The following is a 22,410-nucleotide window of genomic DNA, read 5'->3' on the forward strand; positions in this document are numbered from 1 at the left end:
TCTGAGGTTTTCTGACAAATGTAGGCAAACTAGGCCAGTAGATCAGAAGTAGCACATAGATACTGATGGCTACGGAGCTGGCCTCTTGGCTACAAAGGCCACAGAAGAACAATCAAAGCACAGCCAGCTGGAGCTATGTGGAGGTAAAGTGGTCATGTAGTTCAAGAGGGCCGGAGAGCAGGGCAGCATTCCAGCAAAGAGGGGCATTCACAGTGACGACCTAATCAACAAAAAAGATTAAAAGCAGAATCACACAAAAATTCAAACTAAGGTAATTTAATCCATTTACTTTATCCATTAAACAAGTGAGGTTTTAAGTTTGTGTTATTTACCATGCTCAGAGAATTCAAGAAAATAGGTTGAAAGTCTATTTTATCAAAAATTTTTGCAGACGTGTGCATATGCTACATTTCCATTTGTGTCAAACACAAAATCAGGTGAAACTAAACGCTCAGGGCCGGAATTCTGGTGCAGCATGTTAAGTGCCACCAGCGTCCTGAAACAGGGCGCCAGTTCAAGTCCTGGCTGCTCTGCATCCCATCCAGCTGCCTGCTAGAGCATCTAGGAAGACAACAAAAGATGGTCCAGGTAGTTGGGCACCTGCCACCCACACAGCAGACCAGGATGGAATTCTGGCTCCTGGCTTCGGTCTAGTTCAGCCCTGGCTTTTGTGGCCATCTGGGGAGGGAACCAGTGAATTGAAAATCTCCCCCTTCTACCCACACTCCCTGTTTCTCTGCCTTTCAAGAAAAAAAAAAAAATCAACCCACAGCGCTGTGGTGCCATGGGTTAATGCCCTGGCCTGAAGCACTGGCATCCCATATGGATGCCGGACCCAGCTGCTTCACTTCCGATCCAGCTCTCTGCTGTGGCCTGGGAGAGCAGTGGAGGATGCCCAAGTCCTTGGGACCCTGCACCCACATGGGAGACTCAGAAGAAGCTCCTGGCTCCTGGCTTTGGATCAGTGCAGCGCCGGCCATTGCAGCCAATTGGGGAGTGAACCATCATCGGATGGAAGACCTCTCTCTCTCTCCCTGCCTCTCCTCTATCTGTGTAACTCTGACTTTCAAATGAATAAATCCTTTTTGTTTAAAAAAAAAAAAAAAAGCCTTAAACTCTACTGTTAAGAGTTATAATAGCCATTGGCTGTCCTTAGAGGGCAGTGACTGGCAAAAAACACAAGGTGATGATGTTGCATAGCCAAGGTGCTGGGAAAATGGGTATGTGAATGTGAGAATTCATTATGTCAGGTATTTAAGATGTGTGCACTTTTCTTTTCTGTGTGGTTCAATACAATGTTTACAAACAAAATCAAAGGCTGTGCCCTCCTGATAAAATCAATGCTTTAAAAGCACAAATATTCAGAAAGATTACTTAGGTAAAACATCTCTTGGTGACACAGGATAAATAAGATGTCCCTGAACTATTTTCTGGGCTGATAAAGTAGAAGCATATTTTAAAACTTTCTTAGTCAATCCCAAACTTACAGAATGGTGTAGAAGCAGTATAAAGAATTCCCAAATGTTACCACTTGACATCTGTCTGGTTCTCTTACATACATACCCAAGTTTTTCTTCTGAACCTACCAATTAAGTTGCAGATTTACATTCCTTTGACTATAAACAGCTTTCCTACAAAAGCCAGGACTAAAACAAATCTCCAATACAGTGACTGAAATCAGGAAATTAACATTAATATAAGAATAACATCTAATCTAATAGACTAATATTACTGTTATCTAATATAAGAATAACATCTAACCTAATAGAAGATTATTCAGATTTCAGCAGCTGGCTTAATAATATCTTTATGCAAGAGAAAAACAGTTTTTTTCCTGGTCGATGGTCCAATCCAGAATCATCACTGTACTGAGCTATCTTTGGTCTTGGTCTGAAAAAGCTCGTCTCTTTTTCATTACCTTGACATATTAAGAGTACAGGTCAGTCATTTTGCAGAATTTTCCTCATATGGGTTTGCATGGTTTCTTCACATAATTCAGACAATTTGATTTTAATATCATGGACGTAATCTCAATTGTATCACAGCAAGAGGCACATGATAGCTTGTCCCCTTACTGGTGTTAACTACGACTGCCTGGGCAAGGAGCGACTGCCAAGATCCTCCACTCTACAGCGATTAGTTTTCTCTGTAATTATTAATACAGAGAGACAATTTGAGAGCATACAATTATCCTATTATTCCTTGAACTTTTCATCCATGAGTATCAGGATGTATTAATGATTCTTGATTGAATTATTGCCACAATGGTTATGAAATAATGAATGGCTTTCTAATTTCAACATTCCTTTTTGAATTTATTAGTTGGCTTTCTGAAAAAAATTTCCCATTTTGTCCACTTATGTATTTTTATGAGTTTGAACACACAGATTTTGATTCAATCTGTTATTCTCATTACTTTGATGTTCTGACCCATTTTTGGCCAGCAGGAGTCCCTTAAGCCAGCCCCCAAGTTTTTGAGACTCCCTATCATTCTTTAATGTCTTATTTCTGTTACAAGATGTTTTAGTTTCTTACTCTTTCCCAACTCCAGCTCTAGATTCTACTCTTTCTTCAAGGATCCCTACTTCTCTTTACCAGAGAATGGTTTGGTATTTAGAAGCCAAAGTCTGGGTATAGGTATGATTATCACTACTGGAGAAAACAGACATACACACATACATATACACATATTCAAAAAGTTTGTTGAAAATGGAATTGAATGGAATTAAAAGGTTTTTTTGTGTAAAAATTTTGTGTACATGCCAATTTTTCAATACATATTTTCCATGAACTTTTTGAACACAAACACACACAGACTCTACATCTTAATATGAAAAACCATGAGTTCACAAAGACACCTCAAATTCTAATAAACTTGCCTTTCCTCTTTCATATTTACAACAGTGAGAAACCTATCACCTACAATACAAATTTCTTGTTTGTTCAACCCTGTAATACACAGAAACCAGATTAAAAATCGCTAATCCATGCCGTTACATACCCAAAATCTAATAGCTCTTTTTCTCTTTGGCCTATGTTCAAATTACTTGCGTTAGTTCATTTTTTCTTTTAATATGATTAGAAAACTCACTACAAATAGAGTTAGGTTCATTTGGTTTTGTTTATAGCCCATTTTTGAGTTTTTTTTCCTTTTTTTTGGACAGGCAGAGTGGACAATGAGAGAGAGACAGAGAGAAAGGTCTTCCTTTGCCATTGGTTCACCCTCCAATGGCCGTGCGGCTGGTGCACTGCGGCCAGCGCACCGCGCTGATCCGAAGGCAGGAGCCAGGTGCTTCTCCTGGTCCCCCATGCGGGTGCAGGGCCCAAGGACTTGGGCCATCCTCCACTGCACTCCCGGGCCACAGCAGAGAGCTGGCCTGGAAGAGGGGTAACCGGGACAGAATCTGACGCCCCGACGGGGACTAGAACCCGGTGTGCCGGTGCCACAAGGAGGAGGATTAGCCTAGTGAGCCGCGGTGCCGGCCCATCTTTTTTTTAACATGTGAAAACATCAACAAAATTCAAACAGTAAACACTACACAAATATAATGGGAAAAGTGTCACTCCCTTCTTCCTCTTCCCCTTGCTCCTACCCATTGATTAGAAAGTAATGTGGCTCATTTATTGTTTAACTTGCTTCCTTTTGTACAATTGAGGAAATACAAGTAGGTTTTTCTTATCTTTTCCTGTTTTTTAAAACACAGAAGCTAGAGCATTATAAACACTCTTGCATTTTCATTCTTTTCACTAACTGTATCCTGAAAGTTATTCCCTGTCAGACCACAGAAACTTTCTGCTTTAAAGAGCTGTACACAGCCAGGTTCTAGTCCCGGTTGCTCCTTGCTCCTCTTCCAGTCCAGCTCTCTGCTGTGGCCCAGGAGGGCAGTGGAGGATGGCCCAAGTGCACCCGCATGGGAGACCAGGAGGAAGCACCTGGCTCCTGGCTTCGGACTGGTGCAGCGCCGGCCGTGGCGGCCATGTGGGGAGTGAACCAACAGAAGCAAGACCTTTCTCTGTCTCTCTGTTTATCTGTCAAATTAAAAAAAAAAAAAAAGAGCTGTACACAGGAGCCAACCAAGACTCCCAATAGCCAAACTGGAACAATTTAAGCAATAAAACAAAGTGTAGGATTATAATCCAAAGTACGAAACAAACATGCATGAGAACACATTGATATAAGTAAGCAAACGAGAAAGAGACAAGTCCCCACAGAATTCCATGGGTTAACTTCAAAACAGAGAAAACTTTCAAATATAGACACACCTCCCAACCCAGCCAGGTGACCAAGGTCAGTACCAACAACGATAAGCCATGTTGACAGTACTTAGCCTTAATATGAGGTACTGAATGTGGTATTTTACTTCTGTGGTCTCTCTCCCCAAAACACATTATGCTAGGCAAATAGAGAGCACATGAGACAAATTCAGATAGCGGGGCATTCTACAAATACCTGACCCATAGGGTTCAACACTCTCCAGGTCTGCAAAAATCAAACAAAGAAGCTGAGCCCTGTGTTCAGCCAGATTTCTATCGAAGCAATTTACAAATCACACAGCAGGGAAAGGGATCTCAAGAAGAGAACAGAGTAAGTATCCAAGAGGACCCTGCACAGCTAAGTGTCAGGTGGTATCCTGAATGGAACCCTGTTAACAGGATGGACATTGAAGAAACACCTAAGCTGAACAAACCATTCATTTTAACTAATGACAGTGTATTAGTATTGGTTCATTAGATGAAATAAATGCTCTTTACTCATGTAAGATGTTAATGATAGGGGACTCTAGGAGTAGGGTATATGGGAAGGGTGTACCACCTTCACAATTTGTCTATAAATCTAAAACTGTTCTTAAAAATCAACTGTCCAGAACTGTATTGTGTGGATGTACCATAGGTTATTTAACATTTCATGCTGGGAAAGGTTGTTTTCAACATCAAACATTTGCAAACAAAGCTACAATTAATGACTTGTGTGCATATGTATTTTCATACTGTTTGGGAGTTATGCTAAGACAAATCACAAGTAGTGAGACTTACAGATCAAAAGGCAAATACACTGCAGTTTTGCTACACACTGCCACTCTCCCTCTGTGAAAGCTGTGCCAATATGCAGTCTCACTGAGAACGTCTGAGTCAGGGTTCCCTCTCCCACAGCTTTGCTAACAGAATATATATTCAAGGGGCCGGCCCAACTGGGACTAGAACTGGTACAGGCTAACCCTTGCCTGTGGCACCAGCATCCCATGTGGGCACTAGTTCTAGTCCCAGCTCCTCCTCTTCAGATCTAGCTCTCTGCTGCGGTCTAGGAAAAGCAGTAGAAGATGGCTCAGGTGCTTGGGCCCCTGCACCCATGTGGAAGACCCAGAAGAAGCTTCTGGCTCCCAGCTTCAGATCAGCTCAGCTCCGGATGTTGTGGCCATTTGCAGAGTGAACCAGCAGATGGAAGATTGATCTCTCTCTGCCTCTCTGTAACTTTGCCTTTCAAATTAATAAATAAACCTAGAACAAAATAGAATGTAAATTCATCCTGTTTAGTTTCGTCAATCTGAGGATAAGGGATAATATTTCGGTGTATTTACTTTGCATTTCTTTATTGAATGCGGTAGAACATTTTTTCACGTGCTTAAAGGCCATCTTTTCTTTGTAAATTGTCACTTTTGCTCATTCTTATTTTTGACCTCTTCTACTGCTCAACTTTTAAAGGGCCTAGCTTTATCATCCATAGGGCGATCATCTCAATACACTGTCTTATATATTACTGACACAGTCTATCAGTTTAAAAAATGCCTTTGTATTTCTAATGCAATCAAACTGATCACTTTTGGGGCTGGCACTGTGGTGTAGCCTCTGCCTGTAAGCCAGCATTCCATACAGGTGCCAGTTCAAGTCCCAGCTGCTCCACTTCTAATCCAGCTCCCTGCTAATATACCTGGGAATACAACAGAAGATGGTCCAAGTGCTTGGGCCCATGCACCCAAAGGGGAGACCTGGAAGAAGCTCCTGACTCTTAGCTTCAGATCAGCCCAACTCCATCTGTTGCAGTCATTTGGGGAGTAAACTAGCAAATAGAAGATTTCTCTGTCTCTCGCTCTCTCTAACTCCACCTTTCAAATAAATATTTATTTATTTATTTGAATATTTATTTATTTGAAAGGCGGAGTTACACACAGAGAGAAAGTGAGGCAGAGAGAGACAGAGACAGAAAGAGAGAGACAGAGAAAGAGAGAGAGGTGTCTTCCATTCACTGGTTCATTCTCCAGTTGAACACAATGGCCGGAGCTGAGCTGATCTGAAGCCAGGAGCCAGGAGCTTCTTCCAGGTCTCCCACATGGGTACTGGGGCCTAAGGATTTGGGCCGTCTTCTACTGCTTTCCCAGGTCATCTCAGAGAGCTGAATTGGAAGTGGAGCAGCCTAGATATGAACCAGCGCCCATATGGGATGTCGGCACTGTAGGTGGCGGCTTTACCCTTAGGCCACAGCGCTAGCCCCTAAAAAAATAAAACCTTTATTCCAAAAAGTATGTGATTCTTTAAAAAAACAAAACAAATTGGGGCTGGCACTGTGGCAAAGCGGGTAAAACCACTACCTGCAGTGCCAGTATCCCATATGGCCACCGGTTCGAGTCCCAGCTGCTCCACTTCCGACTTAACTTCTCTGCTACAGCCTGAGAAAGCAGAAGATGGTCCAAAAAAACAAACTGATCACTTTTGCCTTGCTAGATAGTCTTTCTCTACACATGAGTTATACAGGAATTTACTAATGTTTTCTTAAGTTATTTGTATGGCTTCATTTTTGACACTTGGATGTCTGATCCATTCGAAGTTAATCAAGTTAATTCACATGTATGGTATAAGGTATAGGCATCATTTTAACTTTTTCCAGATAGCTATTTAATTATCCTAGTGCCATTAATCTAAAAATCCATCTTTGAATCTTCTGCCTCTGGCCATGCAGGAATAACTAAATAAGCAGCCTCGCCTTCCCCTGCCCACCAACAACTAGAAAACAGGACAAATACATGGAGGAACTATTCTCAGACACGGGACAACAGACTGTGCAGGCCTATGATACCTAAGTGGAGGAAACAAAACAAGGTGAGTCCTAAGTTCACAAACAGCTTTCTATCAAGGCATTTACAAACCACAGGAAACCTGCAGGGAAAGAGAACTCAAGAAAGGAACAGTGATCTCACTGAGCTGAAGCAGCAGATGTTACGGTTAAGGCAGGTGTGGGGGTAGCGATACACAGCGAAAGAAACTGGGGACAGTACTGTAGCACAGCGGATTAAGCTGCCTCCTGTAACACTAGCATCTCATATGAGCGCCGGTTTGAATCTCAGCTGCTCTACTTCCAGTTACAGTTCCATGATAAGGCACCCTGGAAAGCAGTGGATGATGGCCAAGTGCTTGGGCTCCTGCCACCCATGTGGGAGACATGAATAAATTTCCAGGCTCCTGGCTTCAGCCTGGCTCAGCCCCAGTCAGACATTTCGGGAGTAAACCAGCATATGGAAGATCTGTCTCTCCCTCTCTCTCTAACTCTGCCTTCCAACTAAATAAATCCTTTAAAAAAAAAAAAAGGCACAAAAAATTATTTTGGGGTTGCCTTGAGTCATTGACCACACTAGCATTCATCCACATAGGTTCTGGATCAAACTTCACAAAGCCCATGTTACTCACAAGAACAACTTTAATAACTATCAGCTGACAAACACAGAGAGCTCACAAAGGCTGGAGGTGAAAAGAGTTCTTCCAAGACATAGTAGAGATCTCACTCAAGTCACTAAGTAGAGAATCCAGAAGAATCACACTTTAGTAGTTGGGCTACTAAAGTGTAGTTGGGCTACTAACTCTAAAAAGTCTTATTAAAAAGTGAGAGTAATCAAGACAAGAGTGGTACTGTTAAGAACAAACATACAAATTTGATGGAACAGAACTGAGGTAAGATGGTGGGGAAAGTATAGTCTCTTAAACAAATGGTGTTGAAGCAACTGTCTACCCACAAAGAACACAAATCTCAACTCACACCTCACACATTTACAAAAATTAATTTGAAATCAACCACAGACCTAAATATAAAAGCTAAAACATCTGACTCTAGTAGAAAACACTGACCAAGCTATACACAAAAGATCCTTGGAAAAAGAAAGACAAACCAAAAAGGAAAAATAAAAGGACCTCACCAAACTTATAAGCTGCTCTTTGAAAATGACAAAAAATGGCACAGACCAAGAGAAAATACTCACAACATAGTTATCAGACACAGATGTATACACCAAACAATAAAAATAGTTCTAATAACTCAATCATAAGACAAACAACCCCATTTGTAAATGTACACTAAAGATTATATATGTACAGCCTGTAAGCACATAAAAAGATGTCCAAAATCATTAGCAACCGGGGGAATATAATTTAAAACCAAAAATGAATCACTATTATGAGTATGTACCCATAGAATGAATAACGTTTAAAAGATTTATGATAGCAAGTACTACTGAGGGTGGAGAGAGGGTAGGAAAGCACAATAATACTGAATGGAAACCAGTTTGGCAGTTTCTTAGGAAGTTAAACATCTACTTACCCCATGACCTAAGCATTTCATTCCTAGAGAAATAAAAAGATGTCCACACAAATACTTGTACATAAATATCCTTAGCAGCTTTATTCATAATAGCACAACTACAAAGAACCTTAATGTCCACCAACAACAGCCAAAGAAATGGTGCTATATCCACACAATGGTATTCTTCTCAGAAATAAAAATGAATAACATGTATGGACCTCAAAAAATATGTACAGCAAGATACAAGAATATACAATGTAGAGTTCACGTACAACAAACTCTAGAACAGCAAAACTTATCTGTATTAACAAAAAGTATTTCAGTGGTCACCAAGGCTAAGAAGTAAGGGTTAGGGACACAAAGAACTTTTTGAAGAGAAATGTTTTAAATCTCAGACGTGATGGTAAGCGTTTACAACTGTCAAAAACTCACCAAAAGACACACTTAATATAAATACATTTTATTAAATTTAAGTATACTTCAATAACATTAAATTTTTTAGAAGTCTATCTTTAGTTCCAGTGATTTGAGAGGTCTCTTTATTATAAGAAAAGCTTCGAAAGGGAAAAAACACATAATGCGTCATAGATTCCAATTAAGGCAATATACAAATACGTACAAGTGACAAACTTTACTTCAAAGCAAAAATTGAGAAATGCTTACCTTTCACTTAATTTAATAGGAAATAAATATGAAAATATCCTTATTTATGTCTAGCATTATGAAAAACAAAATACACTTTAAAGGATTATATTGGCAAAATCCTCAATGGCAAGACTGAAATATGATTCTACAAAATTTCTTTCTCTCCATTGTGTCTTTCTGTCAGATCCTCACTCCTTTTCTGTCTGTACCTATAACTGACCACATACAGAACTGAAAAATTTTGCATTGTCAGTACAATTAATCAGCTGCCACTCTTTGAAAAGTAAACATTTTACTTAAAAAAAATTAAGTTGTGTTTTACTAACACAGTCTGGCTCATTTTTCAGTTCAGTCAGTCAGTAGGAGGCATGTAACAACAGTTCCCAATTCTTTTTTCTTTTTTATTAAGATTTATTTTTTTTATTTGTAAGCCAGAGTTACAGAGAAGGAGAGGCAAAAGCAGAGGTAAAGAGACAGCTCTTCTATCCCCTGGTTCACTCCCCAAATGGCCACAACAGCATGGCTGCACCAGGCTGAAGCCAGGAGCCAGGAGCTTTATCCAGGTCTCCCACACAGGTGCAGCAGCCAAAAGACTTGGGTTGTCTTCCTGTACTTTCCCAAGCACACAAGCAGGGAGCTGGATCAGAAGCAAAGCAGCCAGGACCCAATCCAGATCCCACAGGGATGCCAGCACTAGAGGTCCTGGCTTTTCCTGATATACCACAGTGCCAGGCCTCCCCAATTCTTAATCTAAATGTACAGTAAAGTAATTTGTTTGAAGTATATGAGGGAACTTCAGAAAATTTGTGGAAAATGGAACTAAGAGGTAAGTTTATTTTGGTGCAAAGAAAATTTGAAATCCACACATAAATTTCATAAGCTGTGTATTTTCCAAGAATATTTTGAAGACATATCACATAAATGGATTTTACATTTTTACACCAAAATAAATTCAGCTTTTAATTCCATTTTCCATGAACTCCTTACTGTACCCTCATATGTCATTGAAAACCTTCTTGAACCATTAAAAATATATGACTTTACAGGTTGTTTAGTATTATTTACTCCCTTACTGTCTTTAAATTTTACCCATTTAAGTGACACTTATTATAGTTTGATATCTCTACAGTTCATGAGTATCATGAGGAAAATAGTGTACCATGCCATGTTAAAAGACAACAATGCTGCTTACAACAACTTGCCATGCACCAAATATATGGAAAAAAAAAAAAAAGCTAAATATTCAACTTCTATAAAAATATCAGTTTGATTTAATGCATTCCAACTATGGTCTGCTTTTCTATTTTAATCATGGAATTTTATTTCCATTACATTAACAAATAAATCCATCAGATTAGACAAATTGTAAATTAAATCTAGTTAACATTTAATTATATGTTTCAATTACCATTTAACAAAGAATGGTAGCAAGGAACAAATAATCTTAGAATCATTCAGTATGATCAGAAGAGTCATAGCTGAACATAATTGTTCTTAGCACCCTATAATTAGGAAAGGAAACCATCTTATTTTAAGAACATGGATTCCAACAGCTACATACCATTTCTGAAATCCCCTAACTTTGAAACTTGATTTTTTTTTTTTTTTTTTTTTTTGGACAGGCAGAGTTAGTGAGAGAGAGAGAGACAGAGAGAAAGGTCTTCCTTTCCATTGGTTCACCCCCAAAATGGCTGCTATAGTCGCTACAGCCGGCGCTGCACCAATCCGAAGCCAGGAGCCAGGTGCTTGCTCCTGGTCTCCCACACGGGTGCAGGGCCCAAGCACTTGTGCCAACCTCCACTGCCTTCCCGTGCCACAGCAGAGAACTGGACTGGAAGAGGAGCAACTGGGACAGAATCCGGTGCCCCAACCGGTACTAGAACCTGGGGTGCCGGCACCGCAGGCAGAGGATTAGCCAAGTGAGCCACAGCACTGGCTGAAGCTTGATTTTTAATGATCATAAAAGCTGGCTTCTGAAAAGTCACACACACATCAGTTGCTAACCTTTACTAATCTTAGACCCATTACTAATACATCATCATTCCCTTACTGGAGAAAACATTTTACATTAGTGTGCTATCCCTAAGTTTCATTTTGCTTTATGGTCATTGTTCTGAACTCTTACATTTTTGTGACATTCCTTAAGCAAGTTAATTAAGATGTTGCATTCCTCAGTGTGCAAGTGTGGAGATAAATCAGGATGCATCTTCAGGAAGGAGATGGATGACAGCCGTGCGACCTGCAAAAAGAAGCAGTGCAACCTGTAAATACAAGAGTGTCCTATATGTGCATATTAATATGACCCAAAAGTATTTTTTAATATTTATTTATTTATTTGAAAGTCAGAGTTACATAGAGAGAGGAGAGGCAGAGAGAGAGAGAGCAGCCTTCCACCCGATGGTTCACTCCCCAATTGGCTGCAATGGCCAGAGCGGCGTGGATCTGAAGCCAGGAGCCAGGAGCTTCTTCCGGGTCTCTCACGCAGGTGCAGAGGCCCAAGGAGTTGGGCCACCTTCTACTGCTTTCCCAGGCCAGAGCAGAAAGCAGGACTGGAAGTGGAGCAGCCGGGTCTCGAACCGGCGTCCATTGGAACTGCTGGTGCTTCAGGCCAGGGCATTAACCCGCTGCGCCACAGCGCCGGCCCCACCTAAAAGTATTTTTGGTAAGAACCGGCAATGAGCTTTATCAGAAGATAATATTAACCATTAACCGGTTGTGTGACTTCAGTCAAATTATTAACTTGAATCTCAGCTTCTGTATTCAAGGACTAAACATATTCAGCAAATTATCAGTGGTGTTTAGAAAGCTTGCAGTTTCAGAAGTAGAAAAGCAAGCACTCAAGAGAGCCAATCCTGGAAATAAATGCTCAAGCAGAAACAGACTGCCTATTAATAAATCTTCCAAAATTTTCCCACATTCCTGAAACTGAGTACAACTCAGTTGTTTAGATGAAATTTTATTAGATAAAAGAACTGGTTTACTAATTCTTTTAAAATGTATGAGGGAAGTTCAAAAAGTTCATAGAAACATGAAGTTAAAAGTATGAGTTTATTTCAGTGGAAAAAATCTGTTTTCATAATACATGGGAAATGTATGTTATGACAAAGCTCTGCATGGATTTCAAAAAAAAATTTCACATCAAAATAAACTCAAACTTTTTAACTTCATTTATTTGCAAACTTTCTAAAATACTCTCATGTCTCTGACAGTATTGAAGGGCCACTAGTCAGTTTCCCATTTGTATAAATTAGTGCACTTTCTGAAGATCTGGCTGAGAAAACCTAACTAAACAGTGAAGTGAAATAAGAAAATGCAAAAAACTTTTTCTAAATTTAGCACATACATCCATAAAATGAATTATGACACTGCAAACAGTAGGCTGAAATCCTGAAAATTAAGCTGAATAGACTCATTAACAAAGAAATGAATAGCCAAGATTAAAGGGAAAACATAACTTGAAGGTGTCTTTTATTTATGTAGTGCTGGTCACATTTTTTTTTAACCTATTCTAACTCCAACAAGATCACCGGAAGAACCAATTAACTGTTTTACTCTTTTTTTTTTTTAATAATTTTATTTATTTGAGAGGTATAGCTACAGAGAGAGAGGGAGAGAAAGACAGAAAGGGATTCCATCCACTGGTTCACTCCCTAAAAGGCCAAAACGGCTGGAGCTAGGCCAGACCGAAGCCAGATCAGGAGCTTCTCTTGGGTCCCCCACATGACTACAGGGACCCAAGCACCTGGGCCATCCTCTGCTGCTTTCCCAGGCCATTAGCAGAGAGCCAGATTGGAAAGGGAGAAACTGGGATGCGAACAGCTGCCCATGATGGGTACCAGCACCGCAGGCAGAGGCTTAGCCTACTATGCCGCACTGCAAGCACGTTTTACTCTTTTAAAAACTCAAAGAGATAATAGGAACCACCTCACATACATTAGGATGGCTACTATTCCAAAACAGAAAACAAGTGCTAGAAAGGATGCAGAAAAATTAGAATCCTTTGCACTCTCGTGGGACTGTAAAATGGCACACTGGCTATGGAAAATGGTATAGCAGTTCATTAAAAAATTAAAAACAGAGGGCAGGCATCTGGAACAGCGCTAGCTTGGGACATTCACATCTCATATCAGAGGGCCTGGATTCAAAGTCCCAGCTCCACTCCTGATTTTAATTTCCAGCTAATGAGTACCCTAGGAAGGCGCGGGTGATGTCTCAAGCAGTTGAGTTTTTTAGAGATCTGGACTGAATTCCGAGCTCCTGCCTTTGGCCTGACCCAGGCCTGGCCATTGCAGACATTTCGAATGAGCCAGCAGATGGGAGCCTGCTTAGTCTCTCTCTGCCTCTCATGTTTTAAAAATATTAAAATGGAATTACCACAAAATCTAGCAATTCTATTTCTGGGAATATACCCAAAAGATTTTTTAAAAGGTCTCATAGAGAAATGTATACACCTATATTTGTAGCATATTATTCATAACAACTAAAACAAGCAACTCAAGTGTCCTCAACAGATAAATGAGTAAGTACACATAAAAGTACAGTGGAGTATTACTCGGAGTTTAAAAAGGAAATTCTAACATCTACAACACAGATGAACTTTGAGGACATTATGCTTAATGAAATAAGCCAGGAACAAAGAGATAAATACTGTATGATTATCACTTACATGAGGTACTTCGAGTAGTTAAAATTTAAAGAAAGTGGATGATGGTTGTCAAGGCTGTAGGGAGGAGCAGAATGAGGAGTTATTGTTTAATGGATAAAGAGTTTCAGTTTTACAAGATGAAAAAAATTCTGGAGATGGATGGTGGTGATGGGTATACATTATGAATGTAAACCGAGAACTAATCATATGCTTGGAAAATAGTTAAGATGCAGGGGGCAAGGGGGTAAAGGCGCTGTGGCATAGTGGGTAAAGCTGCTGCTAGCAATGCCGGCATCCCATATGGGTGCCAATTCTAGTCCCAGCTGCCCCTCTTCCAATCCACCTCTCTGCTATGGCCTGAAAAAGCATTAGAAGATGGCCCAAGTCCCTGGACCCCTGGACCCACGTGGGAGACCCAGAAGAAGCTTCTGGCTCCTGGCTCCAGATTGGTGCAGCTCAAGCCATTGTGGTCAATTTGGGAGTGAACCAGCGGATGGAAGGCCTCTCTCTTTCTCTCTGCCTCTCCTTCTCTCTCTGTGTAACTCTGACTTTCAAATAAATAAATAAATCTTAAAAAAAAAAAAAGATCGGGGCCAGCATTGTGGCACAGTGGGTTAAAGCCCTGGTCGGCAGCACTGGCATCCCATATGGGTGTCAGTTCGAGTCCTGGCTGCTCTACTTCCAGTCCAGCTCTCTGCTATGGCCTGGGAAAACAGTGAAGTGTGGCCCAAGTCCTTGGGCCCCTACACTCGTGTGGGAGACCCAGAGAAAGCTCCTAGCTTCGGAGTAGCATAGCTCTGGTTGTTGCAGCCATCTAGGGAGTGAACCAGCAGATGAAAGACCTCTCTCTCTGCCTCTGCCTCTCTGTAACTCTGCCTTTCAAATAAATAAATAAATCTTTTAAAAAAAAATAGTTAAGATGGTAAATTTTATGTGTTTTTCCATGACTGAAAAGAGAAAGAAAACAGATGAAAATCATGACCTCAGGTTGGTCAAAGCATTGTTTTTATTTTTTTTTAACAAAGACATATAAAAATTGTGCATATTAAAGGGTACTATGTAATATTTCATTACATGTATATATTGTGTCAGGAATTATTTATTAGATATATCGAAAGCACAACATACACAAAAATTTTACTTCACCAAAATTAAAATACTGTGCACCTCAAAAACACCACAAAGCAAATGAAGACAAGTCACATTTTGGGTGATAATGATGTAGCAATGTCACCAACTAAAATAAATATACTACTTTGACTCAGTTACGCAAGGCAGGTTGCAGGAAGCATATGAAATCTCTGTGCATTTTCTGCTCAATTTTGCTACAAACCTAAAACTGCTCTAAAAAATAAAATACATTTTAAAAAGATAGACTAGAAGATATCTGCAAGTAACATGTGATGAAGGATTTGTGGGACTGTATTTAGAATACAAAAAGTGGGGCTGGAGCTGTGGCGCAGGTTAAAGCCCTGGCCTGAAGTGCCAGAATCCCATATGGGCGCCGGTTCTACTCCCAGCTGCTCCTCTTCTGATCTAGTAGAGTATGGCCCAAGTCCTTGGGCCCCTGCACCCACATGGGAGACCGCAAGGGGGCTCCTGTCTCCAGATCGGCACAGCTCCAGCCATTGCAGCCATTTGGGGAGTGAACCAGTGGATGGAAGACCTCTCTCTGTCTCTGCGTCTCTCTGTAACTCTGTCATTCAAATAAATAAAATGAATCTTAAAAAAAAAAAAAAATACACAAAGAATGCCTACAACTCAACAAGATCATCTAATTTGTAAAGCAGATCCAGAAAATGGGCAAAAGGTTTGAACAGATATTTCACTAAAGAAGTCACAGGAGTAGTTAAACACAGAAAAGGATGCTCAACACTTTTAGTCTGTAGGAAATACAAACTAAACTACAATGAGATACCATCATACCTATCAGAAGAGCTACAACAGATCCTCCTGGAATTCTGATTTAGCTACTTGTAGATAAACCCAATGTAAATGAAAAATATCCTAAGTCAAAAATGCACTCACCTAACCCACCAAACATCATAGCTTAGCCTAGCCTACCTTAAACACACTCAGAACAGATGTATCAGCGCACAGTTCGGTAAATCATCTAACACAAAGCCTATTTTCTAAAGTACTGAATATCTTGTGTGATTTATTGAATACTTAAGTGAAAGTGAAAAACAGAATGGTTGAATGTGTACTCACCATGAACGTACACAGCTGAAAGTACACTGGGCCTGAAGAACGTTTAACACACTGAATTAAAATTAATTGCTGGATGATGTGGACGCTACAGCAACAGGGTCATCAATTTCTCTCTTTTCCGATGAGGTTAGAGTATAGCTTGTAGAAGACACTGGAGCTTGGACAACTGTTGATGGTTTAGCAGACACAATGTTTTTCAAGATATCATGGTTTGATTGTATACTTTGTCTCTTCTTTTCATTATATATTTCTCTATAGCAAGCAAGAGCATCCTGTATCTGCCTGTCTGCTCTTGCAAATCTCTCGTAACTGACGTCCATTTCTTCTAACATCCGTAAGCCACTGTTGATAGTAGCAAATGCCTCGGCCAGTTTCTTCGTTGTGAACTCTTTTGGCGCCTCAGGTATCACTCCTTTCTCTGCTTCAGCTTCTTTACTTCTTTCTTCCTCCAGTTCAATCAGCTCCTCATCAGAAATCTCTTCAGTCTCAATGCCAACAAGTTCATGTATATCCTCTTCATCAATGTCCAATTCTAGCTGTTTCCCAAGCACTAATATCTTATTACTCACTATGTCATCAACAGCAGGATCTTTGTTAAAGCCTTTGAATGTGTTCACATATGTCTTCAACACTTTCTTCCAAACGCCATTCATGCACTGCTGCGTGACTTCTTCCCATGCTGCAGCAATGTTCTGAACAGCATTTAGAATGTTAAAACCTTTCCAAAATTCTCGGAGTGTTTGTCCAGATTCAGTTGCTTCAACAGCCTGCATAAAAGTCCGGCGTAAATAATATGCTTTGAATGCAGCGATTGCTCCTTGATCCATTGGTTGAATGAGTGTGGTTGTGTTCAGTGGCAAATACACCATTTTTACAGCAGGATGCATGTCGCCAATGTGTTGTGGATGTCCTGGAACATTGTCTAAAATCAGAAGAATCTTGAATGGGATGTTGTTTTGCCTAAAATATTCTCTTGTCTGTGGAATGAAACAGTTCAAAAACCAGTCTTCAAACAATGCTGATGTCATCCACGCCTTCTTGTTATGTCGATAATAAACAGGAAGCATGTGCTTGCTCACATTCTTGAATGCTCTGGGATTCTCTGAGTGGTAGATTAGAAAAGGCTTTAATTTAAATCCTGCAACATTTCCACCCAAAAGCAGAGTTACACGGTCTCTGAATCCTGGTATTGTCTTGGACTCTTGATGAATGTATGTGCACTCCAGCATACGTTTCCAGAACAGGCTTGTCTCATCAACATTAAATATCTGTTCTGGTAAATATTTTTCAGCCATAATTATCCTATGCAGTTCCTCCTTAAAAGCCTCAGCACATTCAATATCAGCATTTGCTGCTTCATCACTGACCTTCACTGTATGAAAATTATGACGCTTTTTAAAGCGTTGGAACCACCCATGACTTGCTGTAAACATCTGTGTGTAGGTAGGGTCATCAGCACGCTCTTTCAGCATATTGAAAAGACTTCTTGCCTTAGCCTGGATTGTCAGCAGGCTAAGTGGTATGCGCTTCTGTGTCTGCTCTTCCATCCATGCAACAAGTAATTTTTCCATATCATCAATTGGCCCAGCTCTTTTCTTCGTGATGACAGTGGACTTAATTGATGCTGATGACTTCACTGCATCACTGATTCGCTTCTTATCCTTTAAAATGGTTGAGACCGTGGATTGCGAAAGTCCTGACTCACGTGCAATGACCATCACTGGCTTGCCACCTTCATGCTGGGCAATTATCTTGAGTTTCATCTCAAGAGTAATTGCCTTCCTCTTCTTCTTTCCGCCAGAAGCAGAAGATAAAGACAGGCGTTTTGAAGACATGATGGGATGCACAAACACAGAACACGATATCCAAAGATGCTGGCAACACAATACACTGCAGAGTGTCAGTTGCTTACCCTCGTGATTGTGTGGCTGACAAGGAGCTATGGCTCACTGCCATTGCCCAGCATCGACACAGTATTGTACCACACATCACTAGCCCCAGGGAAAGATCCCAATTCGATGCAGGGTTTCTACTGAATGCATATCACTTTCGCACCATTGTAAAGTTGAGAAATCTTATGATGAACCATTGTAAGTCGGGGACGGTCTGTAATCAAAAAGTCAGACAATATCAAGCATTGGTTAGGATGTGAAGAAACTGGATTTCATGCAATGCTACTGGGAATGTATAATCGTAAAGACACTACGGAGAACAATTTAGCAATTGCTTAAAGTGAAAATAAAGAAAATAGGAAGTGAAATAAAAACTTCCTACGAGACTTTTTGCATTCTTGGGAATCTATCCAAGAGAAACAAAAACATTAATCCATACAAAGGCATGTATGTAAATATTCATAGCACTACTATTCACAACAGCCAATACTGGAAACAATCCAAACATCCCTTAACTGGGTAAATGAATACACAAAATATGGTATAGCTACCTAAAGGAATACTATTTAGCAATTAAAGGGAATGAATTATTGATGCATGCTATAACACTAATAAATATTAAAAGCCCAAAGCTAAACCAAAGAAGCCAAATGCAAGATGCTATATATGATTTTATTCAATTTATATGTAATGTCTAGAAAAGGCAGAAAAAAAAACAGAAAGCAGATCTTTGGTTGCCTAGAACTGAAGACAAGAAGGGAGATTAATCTGTGACTGGAAACCAAAGAATTTTTTCAGATGACAAAAATGTTCTATAACTGAACTGAACTGTATAACTGCACAATTATACAAATATATTAGCATCACTGAATTCACTTACAATGGTGCATTTTATGGTATGTAAACTACCTCAAATAAAGCTGTGTGAAAGTTCCAAGAAACTCAAAACTGTCCATCTCATTCCAGTAAATAAAAATTTTAATAAATCTGAATAAATAATTAGAGATCAAAGCATAGCAGCTATTTTAGACTGCAACTTCAACCAGATCACTGTTACATTAAGTAACTACTAAAACTACACCAAAGCTGAAGATTACAAATCAGGCTGTATTTATTTGAATTGGAAAAAGGAAATGCAGCCAAGTTCAAGTTTCATTTGCCTGTCACCAACTACAAGGTTTTTTTCAATGACACAACTTTTTAGCCTCCAAAAAATGAAATTTCATATATTTCAGCCACTTGTCATCTAACATTATGCATCTACCAATATTATACACCTACATTTATGTATACAAGCCATCTGTTTCTGAAAGATGTACACCAATTTAGCCACCTAGAAAATGTCTTTGACATTTTATTTTGTAAATGTATTTGACAAAATATTTTAACATGTTTTTTATCAACCAGCCCTAAATTTGTGTATTTGTAGTTCAGAAGCAAGCTCGTGTTATATAGAAATGACCTCTTTAATTGGCAAAATAAATACACATGATCCCTGAGTAGGGTGGTCCTACTCACAGTACTTCAGTTCACAGTGGTGCAAAAGCGATATACATTCAGTCGTAACTATACTTCAAATTCTGACCTTCTCTTGGCCTAGCACTATGAAGTAGAGTCTCTTGACGCTGGGCAGCAAATACGAGTGGCAGGTCCTCCTCAGCCACTGAACCATGAGAGGAAACAACTGTGTGCTGTGTGCCGCAGTGGCCTGCACTGCCAGTGTTTTCTGGATATATTTACATATAAATAAATATATTTTTGCATATCATCATATCTACAAAGTGCCCACCTCTGTGTGTTCATGAGATATTCAATTATTTATTATAAAATAGGCTTTGTTAGATGATTTTGCTGAACTGTAGGTTAATATAACTGTTCTGAGCATGTTTAAGGTAGACTAGACTGATTTACGATGTTTGGTAGGTCAAGTTTATTAAATGTATTTTTGATTTATGATATTTTCAACTTATGATGGGTTTATCTAGACATACACTCATAAAAAATCAAGGAACATTTAACTTGAGAAGATGTTTGGCTGATAGAGAATATATGCATGCACATTATAAACAAACAAATACATACAATGATTTCTACTTTCGTACTCCACAACAAAAATTTACTTAAATATGTATTCTACTTTAGAAGAATAAGTCTTCCCTTCTACTTTATTCTAAATTGACAAACAATAATTGCACACATTTATGGAGTTCTTTTAATTTCTCACCCTAAACAACTAGTTCACAGAATAAACTGGTTTAGTTTCTCCTTCCTATTTTTCTTGGTAAAAAACTATTACTTAACCTAAACTCTGAACAGATTCCCTTCTTTAGTAATCATTCCTTTCTTTCCTCCACTCTGTTTTTAACTAGATATTCTCTTCCTTCCATTTCCCTCCATTAGGCCTTCACCTATGCTCTCTTCCAGTTACCCTATGTCATTTAGTTTTGCCTAAATATTGGTGCATACACAGATGTACTGCTGTCCTCTTGGGTGCAACATACAAAGTATGGAGACAGTGCTGTGGCATACTATGCTAAGCCTCAGCCTGCAGTGCCAGTGTCCCATATGGGTGCCAGTTTGTGTCCCAGCTGCTCCTCTTCTGCTCCAGCTCTCTGCTTATGGTCTGGGAAAGCAGTGGAAGATGGCCGAAGTCCTTGGGCCCTTGCACCCGTGTGGGAGAACTGGAAGAAGCTCCTGGCACCTGGCTTCATATCAGCTCAGCTCTACTCACTGTGGCCATTTGGGGAGTAAACCAGTGGATGGAAGACCTTTATGTCTCTCCCTCTCTCTGAATTTTACCTCTCAAATAAATAAATAAAATCTTAAAATATATATAAAACATGATTTTAAAACAATGGCATTTAAATCCTTGCTGATTTCTTCCAGTAGTTATCTTCCTATTCCAGTATTCCAGTGATATTATAATTATAATTATATATTCCAATATTCCAGTAATATTATACTATTTTTTACAAATCAAGGAAAAGCTAAATATATACTCACCATTCTTGTTTTTAAAATTTTTTCAAAGTCATATAAAGGTATCAACATTATTAGTTTTTAAAATTATTAAACAACGCAAACTGGGCACAAGTCTTATAACTCAACAACCCTATGAAGTGCGTATACTTTTCTGTTTTGTGAGTATATTTTTAAATTCACTTGAACCATTAAAACTTCCCTTTTGAAGGTCAAAATATGCATTTCCACATTTTCATACAGAAAGCAAGCACCAGGTCACGCAAAAGGCGACAGAGTTACTATTCAACATAATCTCTCACCACAACAGACCTTCCCCATGTTTAAAATAGGAAGACCTGCCTTTGCATCAGTTTGTGAATGAAATAAATTCAGAGAAGAAACTATTTCTCAAGGAACCTCTGGTTGGCCACAGTTATAACAGGCACTAATTCTAGACCCAAGTCCCCAAGAAGTCCAGGTGGTATTATACTGTATTATTAGAAATAACAGGTTCTGACTATACCAATATAAAGAACAATATTGTACTCTACACTGGTAAACACATTAAGAATACTAAAAATTTGAATATTCCTGGAGGGAGTATTTAGGGATAGAAACAGGTCTGATACTACTAAATTTACACAAAAAACCACTGGTGAAACTGAAAATATTACTAAGTTAGAGAAGCACACAACAGAGGAGATACAACAAAGAAACACACTGGTTAAGACAAACAATGTATTTGAAAAGAAAAGATGTCGCTTGGAAGGGAAAAAGTTGTGGACTTGGCTATTCCCAGGTTCCATTACTTTGGTTACTAATCTGAAACCTAAGAATATTCTTCCAAATGGAATTAGCTCTTGACCTCTATCTCACGGGTTTATAATAAAATATGTGAAAGTACCTACAACAGTAAACAATGAGGGTGACATTATGTAAAGGAGTATTTGTATGACTGAAATTCTCTGTTGCACAAAGGGAAAGACTGAACTGAATTTACTGTACTGTGTCTGAGAACAGAACTGAAACCAAAGGGTGGAAGTTGCAAGGACAGACGTCATCTTCACGGAGCCGTCCGACACAAAACCAGCCACTGAGTGAAGCTCTAAGTTATCTGCTGCCACCTGCCCAGAGACTGGCTGCATCAATTAAAGGTGACATATATTCTTGCAATACACTCTTAAGTATCTTTTCAATTTTATGTTCACAATTAAATTATTTTAAGCTATTCTCCCAAAACGAAATGCAGACCCAAAGGATAAACACTTGCTACTACTAACACAGAAAACAATTTCAAAATGCAGTACCAATGATATTGTGAACATCAGCAGCACTGCTGAAGCAATTTGTTTGCTAGGGAGTGGAGGAGACCAAAAACTCCATTCAAATCATCATTAAACACAAAACTTCAGTCCCACCAGTAGTCATCTTTAAAAGGCTATTCCTACAACACTATTACAAACTCAAAATATTTTTTACAAGCTGAAGAAAAT

The 22,410-nt window shown here is 39.3% G+C and overlaps 2 protein-coding genes across 8 annotated transcripts in view; both read right to left on the reverse strand.

Moving 5' to 3' along the window:
- Positions 1-22,410, reverse strand: part of CDYL2 (chromodomain Y like 2) — a 426,814-nt gene that overhangs the window by 397,215 nt on the left and 7,189 nt on the right. The window lies entirely within an intron of this gene.
- CMC2 (C-X9-C motif containing 2) overlaps positions 1-22,410 on the reverse strand; it is a 40,942-nt gene that overhangs the window by 11,326 nt on the left and 7,206 nt on the right. For 2 of the 7 annotated variants that reach the window (XM_089318819.1, XM_089318823.1), the window contains exons 1-3: positions 16,065-17,970; positions 13,875-13,928; positions 11,334-11,447 (exon numbers count right to left, since the gene is read on the reverse strand). In XM_089318819.1, the coding sequence (XP_089174945.1) occupies positions 16,127-17,899 (1,773 nt within the window). In that variant the 5' untranslated portion in view covers positions 17,900-17,970 and the 3' untranslated portion in view covers positions 11,334-11,447; positions 13,875-13,928; positions 16,065-16,126. Of the gene's footprint in view, positions 1-11,333; positions 11,448-13,874; positions 13,929-16,064; positions 18,171-22,410 lie in introns of those variants that run through there. The other 5 variants (XM_089318822.1, XM_017342383.4, XM_070062789.2 and 2 more) reach the window with 5 other exon arrangements.

This window comes from Oryctolagus cuniculus, chromosome 18 (genome assembly GCF_051225735.1).
Source record: "Oryctolagus cuniculus isolate XC-2025 breed Fujian yellow rabbit chromosome 18, ASM5122573v1, whole genome shotgun sequence".
Classification (NCBI taxonomy): Eukaryota; Metazoa; Chordata; class Mammalia; order Lagomorpha; family Leporidae; genus Oryctolagus; species Oryctolagus cuniculus.